The 12,228-nt window shown below is 40.1% G+C and overlaps 1 protein-coding gene across 1 annotated transcript; it reads right to left on the reverse strand.

Annotated features, from left to right (window-relative positions):
- Positions 1-1,644: 1,644 nt before the first annotated feature.
- On the reverse strand, positions 1,645-3,534 carry LOC121406110 (adenosine receptor A1-like). Its single transcript, XM_041597126.1, has one exon. It carries the CDS (start codon positions 3,056-3,058, stop codon positions 1,745-1,747), a length of 1,314 nt encoding a protein of 437 aa, XP_041453060.1. The 5' UTR covers positions 3,059-3,534; the 3' UTR covers positions 1,645-1,744.
- Positions 3,535-12,228: the final 8,694 nt, after the last annotated feature.

Consider the following 12,228-nt stretch of genomic DNA (forward strand, 5'->3'; position numbering starts at 1 on the left):
GTGCATGATCAAAAGATTCTACGCATGATCAGAGGAAGGTAATTTGGACTAAAGTGACATGGTGGTTTAAAATCTAATGAGATAAGCACCAACTTTGATGTCTTGATTATTCATATATTCTTTTGAATTATGTTTTTCACTTTCATCCACAAAAAAAGCAACAATGAGTCCACGAACGACTGGTATTTCACAGTTTGCCAAGTACAATGTGCAACATGCTATGATATGCATTCAAAGTAGGAATGCAACAAAAACCTTCATTAAGTGTTCATTGGCGTGCTATTCTGGTCTATTCAATTTCTTCATCCTGCTATGTAAGGCAAGCTTACATAATAATTTGAAATCTGCCTATCATGATGAAAGAAAAGAACGGTCATTTGACCAAAATTGTCCATGAACTGATGAAGTAACTACGAACTGGACTTATTCATTATGCGTACAGTGCCCCCTCGAAACACTTTTATTAGTAATGGGCATTCTGTTCGAATGAAATGAAATTCAGCTTACTCCTTAGAATTGTCCCAGTACTTTTTTTCTTTTAAATATTGGAAATTTAACGAACCCCTAAAATTGAAATTAAATAAAGCGCTCCAACGTCTTACAAATCAATTATAAACATAACCACATCAATTTTTTGAATCGCTCATCCGTTAATGATACATGATACTAAAAGCTGACGTGAATATCTGCAACGAATTCATATCAGGGACCGCAGGGGAAAAAATGAATGTGGGCTGAACCAAAAGTGGTGGGAGGAGGGGGTGGGGGTGCAGACATGCATTAAATTAGAATTTGATGGTTATGTTCATGCTTACTGCAAAAAAAGTGTGGGGGCCTGGCCATTCGCAGCCCCCTCCCCTAAAAAGCTGTGCGCTATGAACGCCTAGCTTAGCCGGGTAATATAGGAGCGCCTTGAGCACCTAACAAGGTGGATATGTGCGCAATATAAATACCCTATATTATTATTATTAAAAAACTTTGAACTACTAGCACGGCCGATCCGGTTTAAGGGCCGTGGTGTATCATTAAGAAGGATTAATTGAAAAAGTTTCCGAAAAAAAAATCCTCGTAGAGAAAAAAATGTTTTTTTTTCAAAATGTAAAGTGCCATTTTTCATAATGATATACCCTTTTTGGTTAGAAAATCACAAAAATTTTGGCTCGCATCAATTATTGTTAAGGTACTAATTTTGTTCTTGGTTACAGTAAGTGCTTAGAATTTAAATATCACAAAGTTAAGACTGGCATTTCACGCTCGCATGCATGTGTTTATAATAAAATACTCATTTTGTTCTTGGTTACAAATGTGCTTAAAATGACCAGTTTTCAGGTTGGATTATCACAAATTTTCAACTTGCGCTTCGCGCTCGTATTATTCGATTGGTAAGATATGTATCCTATTAATCAGTCAGCAAATGCAGTCTTAATCAGGTCCCTTTTTCTGGTCGCGTCAATTCTTTAGTTACATGCACAACTTTTAATGATAACAAAAACTGCTTGGAATGTTTAATTATTAAATGAAATGTCCAAAAATTTGAACAGTAATCACTTTAAAAAGCCTTTGCTCAACTTGATGCAAAACACACAACTACCTCACGCAGCTCATGGTGAAAATATCCGTTTGCACCAAAACGCCAAGATTGACTTCTTTTTTGCCCCCCCCCCCAAAAAAAAAAAAAACGAAAATACGTTCTGCCGCCCCTGGCGTTAGGCCAGTAGGCCTATTATATGATGGTAAGATATCATCAAGGTAAGATATCTAATCGATTGCTGTTATCGGGTAATTCAACTGCCATTGATGACGGGAAGCCGCTTGTCTCATCGCCGCTACCAGACCCATCGCGGATGTCTTCTCTCCCGTTACTCTGCGCCGTGTTGTTTCCGGGCTGAGGGTGCACTCTCGAAGGATTCCCTCGCATGCTGTTTATCCACCAGACGAGCGAAGTCTCGGTCGTAATCGAGAACGCTCTCTTCGCGGCGACGCGGAATGTTTCACTGCGCAGCGCGTAGATGAATGGGTTGACCGCGCTGTTGAGGTATGTGAGCCAGCTCAGGACGGTGCGGGGAACGAGACCGGGCGCGTACTGAGGCGTGTAGAGATCAATGAACACGAGCGCGTTGCTTGGGATCCACGCGATGCAAGTAAACCCGAGGATGATGACGAGGGTTTTGATCGACTTGAGCTCAGAGCGTGGTCGATTCGCTTGCTGATTGCCCACCTGAGGCATGATGCGACGATCGGACTTAATCTTCTGCAGGACTATGATGAAGAGGTGAAAGTAGAGGACGATCATGATGATAAAGGGGATGATACCGTTGGCGATGAGGAAGAAATGGAGGTGGATGACATCGAAGACGGCACCGAACTCGAAGCAGAATACTTGCCCGGGGATGAGGGAATGGATGCCGGCGAACGGCAGCACCATGGCGATGAGGATGCTGTATATCCACACGCTGACGATAGCGATGAGGGCACCGCGCTCTGTGCCGATGGAGCGGTAGACGTAGGGGTGTGCGACCTTGATGTAGCGATCGAGTGTGATCATGGTCAGTGAAAGGCACGATATACTTGTTGAAAATATGATAGGGCACCACACCAGCAGACACGTGTACACTCCATTCGCAAAGGTAGGGTGGAGGGTTAGGTACACCCCTGGGATCATCGACAACGAGACGAGAACGTCGGCGAACGCGAGACTGACTACGAAAAAGTTCGACATCGTCCACAGCTGTTCGTTCTTGGCGACGAGGATCACGACCAGGGAATTTCCGAAAAATATCACGATGAGGAGAGTGATTTGGACGGCGATAGAGACATTGGTCATGATGATGATGTAAGCCGGTAGAACCCAGCCGACGTTGGCACCGTAATCACTGATGTCGGTTGAAGTGACATGTTCAGGAAGCACTGTTCCATTCATGACGTCGATAAACGGTGTAGAATGACTTTCCATTTTTATAGGTAAGAAGTACCCCGAAATACTTTCATAGACGTTGATATTAAATAAAAAGTCAAGTCTGGCAAATATACAAGATGTAGACAGACGTTCAGAAAGCATATAGGCCCCCTAAATTAAATACGAATCGAGACAGTAACGAATCTCCTGATAATGGTAATGCGAAAAACCCATTCAGCAAGTGATAAGGAATAAACGTATGATACCAACTCGGATGTCGCAAAGAAAAGAATGAAATCTGAAGAAATGGAAATAAAGATAGAGAGATTTGTCAATATTTATGTCGATTTATCTAGTTGAAAGTATGTCTTGCACGGCGGAGACCTCAATTCGTTAAAACTTGATTCATGGCGATGATGTTACAAGTGAGAAGCGCGACAAACACCGGCACCTATATTGGCGTATTGACAATGTACCGGTAATCAAGACGGGCATTCTCGTGAGGAGAGAAGTCAAGGGATATCGCGATTGGTCCATGCGATATGAATATATAATTAGCTAGAGCTAATTATCCAATGACAGGCGTCAGAAGAGTGAGGTGCCGCCCGCTTTGGCAAGATGGAGCAAGAAAGACAGACGAATTTTGCAGTTTTTAAGGTTTACCGGATATATATCACTTTTCTGTCACTTATTTTTTTGCCAAATTGAGAAATCGTCTTCAATGTACGCCCATCTCACTATTTAGTATATATCTCTCTATCACATTCTCTCTTTTCTCTTTTTCTCTCCACCACTACTGCATCTAATACTATAAATACTTATTCTTCTTCTTCTTCATCATCTACTTTTACTACTACTACTACTACTACTACTACTACTACTACTACTACGACATGTACGGCTACTATACTGCTGCTGCTGCTGCTTACTAAATTGTACTACTACTACTACTACTACTACTACTACTTCTTCTTCTACTACTACTACTACTACTACTACTAATTCTACTACTACTATTACTACTACTACTACTACTACTACTACTACTACTTCTACTACTACTACTACTACTACTACTACTACTTCTACTACTACTATTACTATTACTACTACTACTTCTACTTCTACTTCTACTACTACTACTACTACTACTACTACTACTACTACCACTTCTACTACCTTTGCTACTACTACTACTAGATTAAAGGTACATATTATGATAATTATAATGATGATGATAATGAGTGTGATGTGTACACCCTTCTGTGCCTCCTTTTTTCCTTCCTCTGTCTCCTACCCCGGCCTTCACCCACCATTACTGGTCAGGAACACCGTAAACAAGTTCAGAAAAGGTCCCCTAACCTCGCATCAGAGCATCACAATCTTCCACACTCAGGAATATTGTCTACCCAAAACAGGGGCGGCCCTTATTGATTGATTGATAACGAATTTATTCATTCCAAAATTTCAACAAGGTTACAAAATAAAGCAAAATATGATATAACATTATGAAATGAAATATAATCGTTCTGAAAAGCAAAGCTTGACTTTATTGAAGGTTTCCTTGTTATTTGAACGGGAGGGGACCTATAATGTTTTTTGTTAGTTTTCATCCTCCTTTGAATTGCATTATTATGGAGCGTTGTGGCCCAGTGGATTAGACTTTGAAACAGAGGGTCGTGGGTTCGAATCCCAGCCATGGCGTAATTTCCTTCAGCAAGAAACTGATCCACAGTGTGCTGCACTCAACCCCGCCAGGTGAGGTAAATGGGTACCGGCAGGAAGTAATTCCTTAAAAAGCTGTGTGCGCTATGACGCCTAGCTTTTAGCCTGGTAATATAGGAGCGCCTTGAGCACCTAACAAGGTGGATATGTGCGCAATATAAATACCCTATATTATTATATAGAATTACATCATCTACCATTTGTATCTTTTCTCTCTCTTCTCCATTTTTCTTTTCGATTTCTTCCCATTTCTCTCTTTCTCTAGTCTGAAAATCTTCGGGGGCGGGGAATAGTTGCCCCTGTCCCCACCCGAAGTGCCGCCTCTGAGCCAATACCTTTTAGTACCTGTCTGAAATATTCAAATATTCCGGAATATGGAGAAAAAATATCCTGCAGTAATCCGTAATCCGTCTACTTGTACACTTATCTGGTGTATTGAAATCAAATATGTATGAATTTCTTGAATAAGGGCGATCAATGAATACTTAATGAGCTGTACTTTATGAGAGGTTCTTATCAAAGGTAATTTCTTCAAGAGACGTAGATGACCGTTTTCTTTTTCGATATGATCCCCCAAATGAGTTCTTATAACAATCATGTCTGTCAAAATATAATACGACACTCCAGGCACGTCTCGATATTGTTACTCCGACTCTGCACTTGAACCATGCAATGTCTGGCCAAACATGCTAAGAGTCTTCAGTGCAACAACGAGAATTTGAACCCGATATAGGCTAGTTTTCTACTTAGTCTAATCAAGCTAATAGCAAATGGTCTCATGCTCAGATGGGCCTACCCTACCAGCAATATTGCCTTACAAAGAGTGGAGTACTTCGGGCTAATACTGGTTAATTTTTCTGTATACACGTATACCAAGATTATGGTCCACTATATAAAAGGCGAGGGTATCGACTATCATATAAAAAAACAACAACAGGTTTCCATGGTTAAAATGACTTCAGCACATCGAGCAATTTGCAGAGTGTATACGTGAGCTCTGTAAGTTGCTTTATTAGCATAATAATAATTTACCATTTCTTTACTCTCGCGCGAGTGAAGCGAGCCAGCCAAAATGACTAGGATGCCGAAACTTTTCATAGATCGTCTTTTGAATAATTGATTGATTGATTCTATTCGTCAAGAATATCACAGGAGACTACATTGAAATTGAAGAATACCTTGACAGGATAGCCCATGAAAGTCGAAAGGCTTATTTCCAATATAAAACATTTAACAAAAAGTATAAACTACGACAAGTACTGGAATATGGTAAAAAATGACAAAAAATATTACAAAATGCTACCCTCAATAATTCGTCTAAAAATTGTTTTCCCGTCATCACCTTGATCACTTTCAATATCGTAGGCCTATTGTAGAACATTGTTTTAATGAAGAAATTGTGAAATGTGTTTCCTGGAATGATTCTAAAGCCACGTCCGTCCCCCAAAATATATGTTTTTGCAAAGATGGAAAGTAATGTTCTATTAAACTTTAAAGGACTTGCCAGGTATGGCGGCCCTGAAGGGACATCGCAAATAGACCGAATTGCGAATATTGACGACGAAATTTGCGACATCGTGCATTTCGTCGCCATTTTCGTCGAGAATTATTCATGACGTCGCGAATTTCGTCGTGACTTTGTTTTGCTTGCATTGGCGGTCCTCGTACAAGCGCCAGAAGACCATGATTTCGAGTATAACACGTGCATTTTGGCATGGGCTTGGCATTGAATTAAGAAACGAGACATATCGATCTATAGCCTACCTAAATCTTCAACAACTTACTTAGAATTATATAATATATACACGGTATAGGTGGTGGCAGCTTTAGATCTAACAAATCTATAACTCATTCCACTTAGTACAAAAGGGTCGAAGATTTGAAGTTAATAACCATTTCATTTTCACAGAAAGCATGGTTAAAAGTCTCGGCAAGACTTCCATATGCATGTACTGGAAGCGTCGTGGTGTAGCGGTTCTGACTCTCGCCTTGATTTTAGAGGGTCGTGTGTTCGAGTCCCACCATGGCCTAGCGTCCTTTGGCAAGGCATTAATCCACACTTTGCCACTCTCCACCCAGGTGTTAAATGAGTACCCGGTATAGGATGTGAAAGCCTATATGTAGTATGCCTAGCATTGAGTCTTGGAACTCTTGTTAGAATGCTCCCCAGGGAGTGGAGAAGGTGCATACATTGTATGCGGGCATGCAAAGATCCGATGACCGGGGTAATAACATGTCTGTAAAGCGCTTAGAGACGCGTCGTTCCGATGTACTATTAAGCGCTATATAAATGCGGAATATTGTTATTTATTATTACCGCCCAAGCAAGCAAAATAAATTATCGACGAAGTTCGCGACAGCCAGTAAAGTCTGCCCATAAACTTCATATCAAGAGAAGATCCATCTTCTAGTTCATCAGCTAGAGTTTGCATGGATAGATCCTATTTTTAGCAAGGAAGGGGGTCCAGATCACCCCCCCCCCCTCCCCCCAGAAAAAATTATCTGATTTGGCAAAGATGGAAAGCGATATTTTATGAAAGAAGAAGTTTGAAGAACTATAGCCGCGGAAAGCTGCTCTACTGCACACAAACTTAATATCCAGAGAAGATCGCAATGTTTATCATGCAGCTAATGTTTACATGATCCAATTGTCACCGGAGCACTTCATGGAACCCTATTCTCGAATGGTAGGGTAGCGCGATTATACTAGGCGCGTTGTAGAGACCCGATAGAACGAGACAAGTGTGGAGAATTATTGGTCACAGTACTGGAGTCCTTTGCGGAAAGAGTTGCAATCAAACTTAAAGGACAATACCATCCCCCCAAAATAATTGATTTGAATAAAAAGAGGATAAAATCCCCAACAATCAAAACACTGAAAATTTCATCAAAATCGGATGTAAAATAAGAAAGTTATGACATTATAAAATTTCGCTTAATTTCACAAAACAGTTGTATGCACACTCCGGTTGGTATATAAATGAGAGAACTGATGACATCACTCACTCACTATTTCTTTTGTATTTTATTTATGAAATATCAAATATTCTAATTTTCTCTTCATTTTCTTGTGATTTTTTTTTCATTTCTCACTGTGAACATGTGGAATTACCATTATTTAACATCATATGGTTCAGTCAAGTTGGTCCTCATTGTCAAATCTGTAATAATTGAAATATCATATAATTCAAACAATAACAAACAAAAGAAATAGTGCATGAGTGAGTGATGTCATCGATTCTCGCATTTGCACGTGACTGAATCGCGCATGTATACTATTTATAATAAAAAAAATAAAAGAAACTCAAAAATATCATAACTTTCTTATTTTACATCCGATTTAGATACAATTTTCAGTAATATGCTTGTCTGATTTTTCTCTATTGATTCAAATCAACATTTTTCTGAGGTGGACTTGACATTTAATTCCAAAGATCGAACGAAAGTTGATTTTCATCAAATGAAGTGCGAGTATAAGAGACGTCCGCTTCATTCCATCAGGGCCCCGTCTTACAAAGAGTTGCGATTGATCCGATCAATCGTAACTATGGAAAGCCAGCTATGTCAACATTTTTACGCATGTTTATACAAAAATATTTTCTAACTATTATGTATATTCATGAATTTATTGTTCGCTGTGTTTCTCTTTGCATACAAAGGACATTGTGCAAAAAAATGTTCATAGAAAAAATTATGACACTGTTGGATTTCCATAGAGTTACGATTGATTGGATCGATCGTAACTCTTTGTATAAGACGGGGCCCGGGTCTTCTTATCGCGGATCGTATAATCGCACAACCCGACCATTCGAGAAAATGGTTCCATGACATTTGCTCCGACGACAATTGCTCCGCTGTGAATTCAAAACGCTAATGGAATGACCAACTTCAATCCTGGATTTATACCCTACCCTAAACCTAACATAAAACCCTATTTCAACACTAACCCTATATCTTAGACGAAATAAATCCCGGAGCAAAATGTCACCGAGAACAGTCCCCATAATTTCCCAATGGTCGGAATAGTTAAATAAATATTGGGATGAGGCAAACCAACTATCCCTTGTGCTACAGTCACAGAAGCGGATCTAAAGGGGGGGGGGGTTGGGGTTGCACCCCCCCCCAAAAAAAAAAAAAAAAAAAAAAAAAATCCGGGACAACTTTTTTAAATCTTTTTTTTTTTTAAACTTGTAATTTTATTTTATTCTATTTCTATGTATTTATATTAAAATTATAATTTTTTTTAGGCTAACAGTGATTATTCCAAGGTTCCCAATTCTTTGTATCTGTGTTGTTAACTGGCCTTACATTGCAGGAAAATGCAACTTAATTTTACAAATTTTCATGGGGGTTAATTTGGCAACGACCTCTATGCCAAAAATAGTGTTGTTTTAGATGCAAGAAAACGCCATTTTCACACACAGATTTTCAAAAATTTTCCCTACTGAGAGAGGGGGGGGGGGACACCCCCTCCCACATCCTCCCCCCTCACTCGCTCCGCTCACTTGGAATCGGTCGCTACGCTCCCTCGCATACCACCCCCCCCCCTTTATAAAAAGCTGGATCCGCCCCTGAGTCACACCGCTGGTGAAGCCTACTCCAGACCGATCAAAGGTTTTATATGTGCAGGTGCCGTGGCCGAGTGGTCTAAGGCGCCTGGCTATACATGGAAAGTCCGGAGTGCGATCCTCGCGGCACCTATGCCCGTGAGCAAGGCATTTAATCTACAACGCTCTTTTATCCTGCTTCCAAATAAATGGAAATGCTTTATGCATTATTGGTAACTAGGTGTGCACTTAAAAAAAAAAATATATATATATATTATTTTCAATGACATATAATCGGTCGGTTTGGAATCGGATTCGGTTACAGTAACATCAACGAAACCGACTCCAGACCCATCAAAGCTATTGCGTTATTTCCAATGACATAACATCGTTCGGTTTGGAGTCGGTTTCGGTTACAGTAACATCAACGAAACCGACTCCAGACCGATTAAAGCTATTACGTTATTACCAATGACATAACATCGGTCGGTCTGGTTTCGGTTACAGTAACATCAACGAAACCGACTCCAGACCCATCAAAGCTATTGCGTTATTTCCAATGACATAACATCGTTCGGTTTGGAGTCGTTTTCGGTTACAGTAACATCAACAAAACCGACTCCAGACCGATTAAAGCTATTGCGTTATTTCCAATGACATAACATCGGTCGGTCTGGAGTCGTTTTTTTCGGTTACAGTATAACATCAACTTAACCGAATCCAGACCGATTAAAGCTATTGCGTTATTTCCAATGACATAACATCGGTCGGTCTGGAGTCGTTTTCGGTTACAGTAACATCAACGAAACCGACTCTAGACCAATTAAAGCTATTACGTTATTACCAATGACATAACATCGGTCGGTCTGGAGTCGTTTTCGGTGACAGTAACATCAACGAAACCGACTCTAGACCAATTAAAGCTATTACGTTATTACCAATGACATATAATCGGTCTGTTTGGAATCGGATTCGGTTACAGTAACATCAACGAAACCGACTCTAGACCAATTAAAGCTATTACGTTATTACCAATGACATAACATCGGTCGGTCTGGAGTCGTTTTCGGTTACAGTAACATCAACGAAACCGACTCCAGACCGATTAAAGCTATTGCGTTATTTCCAATGACGTAACATCGGTCGGTCTGGAGTCGTTTTCGGTTACAGTATAACATCAACTTAACCGAAATCAGACCGATTAAAGCTTTTGCGTTATTTCCAATGACATAACATCGGTCGGTCTGGAGTCGTTTTCGGTTACAGTAACATCAACGAAACCGACTCCAGACCGATTAATGCTATTACGTTATTACCAATGACATAACATCGGTCGGTCTGGAGTCGTTTTCGGTTACAGTATAACATCAACGTAACCGAATCCAGACCGATTAAAGCTATTGCGTTATTTCCAATGACATAACATCGGTCGGTCTGGAGTCGTTTTCGGTGACAGTAACATCAACGAAACCGACTCCAGACCGATTAAAGCTATTACGTTATTACCAATGACATAACATCGGTCGGTTTGGAGTCGTTTTCGGTTACAGTAACATCAACGTAACCGAATCCAGACCGATCAAAGTTATTACATTATTACCAATGACAGATCATCGGTCGGTTTGAAATCAGATTCATAAGTGTGACTGTATATAGTATTGATAAGGGTCATCAGAATTTTGATAACGATAATATATACCTGCTGGGTGTTTCATAAAGCTGTTTGTAAGTTAAAAGCGACCTTAAGAACGACTGGTGATCCTTTATTATACGCGCTAAGCCATCGCCAATGAATATACCATTTACAACAAGACGGGATTACCAGTCCTTCTTAGAGTCGCTCTTAACTTACACGAACAGCTTTATGAAACACCCGCCAGGCTTTTAGAAATTATTGTTGGAAATCATACCCTCATCAATCTAGATCGTCACGAGAACAGTTCAAGCAAGAAAAGAACATATCATACATACCCACCCACTCTCACACATTTTGAATTTATACAGTGTAACTCCTTCGATTATAATAAACCCAAACTGAAAAGGCTCTATAAAAGATAAATCTCTACCCTGTTTCATGAACATTGTTGTTATAACAAGTTTTATGAAACGGGCCATTGCTTTCTGAGTTTATGTATTATCTAAAGAAGGCGTCGAGGGGTCCAGGGGGAACTATATAAATAGTCCTTTATCTTACATACTATAGTCATTTTTTTTTCGTAATCAAAGTAAAGAATTTTGCTCTCAACATCAGCTAGATTCAGAGAGATCTTTCATAAATCCTGTTCTGTTTGGCGAGTTAATCAAACGCCCAATAATTTATCAAGGTGTCTTCAAATAATCCTGATGACGAGGAATATGAATTTATTTTGATGGTTTAGCTGCACACTTGTGCAGAGTAATGTATGCCAAATTAACAAAATTGTCTTCATATTTGTAATGATATGTTTTGGTTTTACCGTTCTAATGGTAAAGTGGTTAGAGCATTGGACTCATAATCGCAAGGTTGTGAGTTCGAATCCCAACTCTGCCATTGTCTCCACTTTGATAAAAAGGCCCAAGAGTGATATCTGTCGTCTATTACGTCAGCCACTATGACTGATTAACCTAGACGTGAAATGTTTCCAAGGTAATTGGTTATATACCAGCTTGGCGTTTACCAGCAAAAAATGTTGTCCTGCCGAGTTCCTACGGGAGTTACCACAAACAGAAACAGAAATAAACAGGTTGTAGGCTTGTTGTTCAATGTGATAACCCGATAACACTGAAATCGTAGCGCATTGATAATCCCAAGCAACGTCAAGAAACTTACCAGGTTAATTTTGATTTTTCTAAACCTAGGGCGGCCTCACTCTCAATTTTCGATTGAGGGGGGGGGGGCGTCTTTCCTCAACTGATTTGCAGGCACATGATAGAGGTAACAGAGTTAGCGACCTATTTTTCTCTTGTTCCTCTTGTGTCCGATCATCCGACCGTCATTTGCTTGGTGAAAACACACTCTCTTCCTTCCCCCCCACCTCCTTTTTTGGAGGGCGGGGGGGGGGGGGGGTGCGGGGGTTCACG

The sequence above is a fragment of the Lytechinus variegatus genome, chromosome 19, assembly GCF_018143015.1.
Source record: "Lytechinus variegatus isolate NC3 chromosome 19, Lvar_3.0, whole genome shotgun sequence".
NCBI lineage: Eukaryota > Metazoa > Echinodermata > Echinoidea > Temnopleuroida > Toxopneustidae > Lytechinus > Lytechinus variegatus.

Coding starts and splice junctions, on each gene's coding strand:
- LOC121406110 (XM_041597126.1), bottom strand. CDS start 3,058: ATGCTTTCTGAACGTCTGTCTACATCTTGTATATTTGCCAGACTTGAC.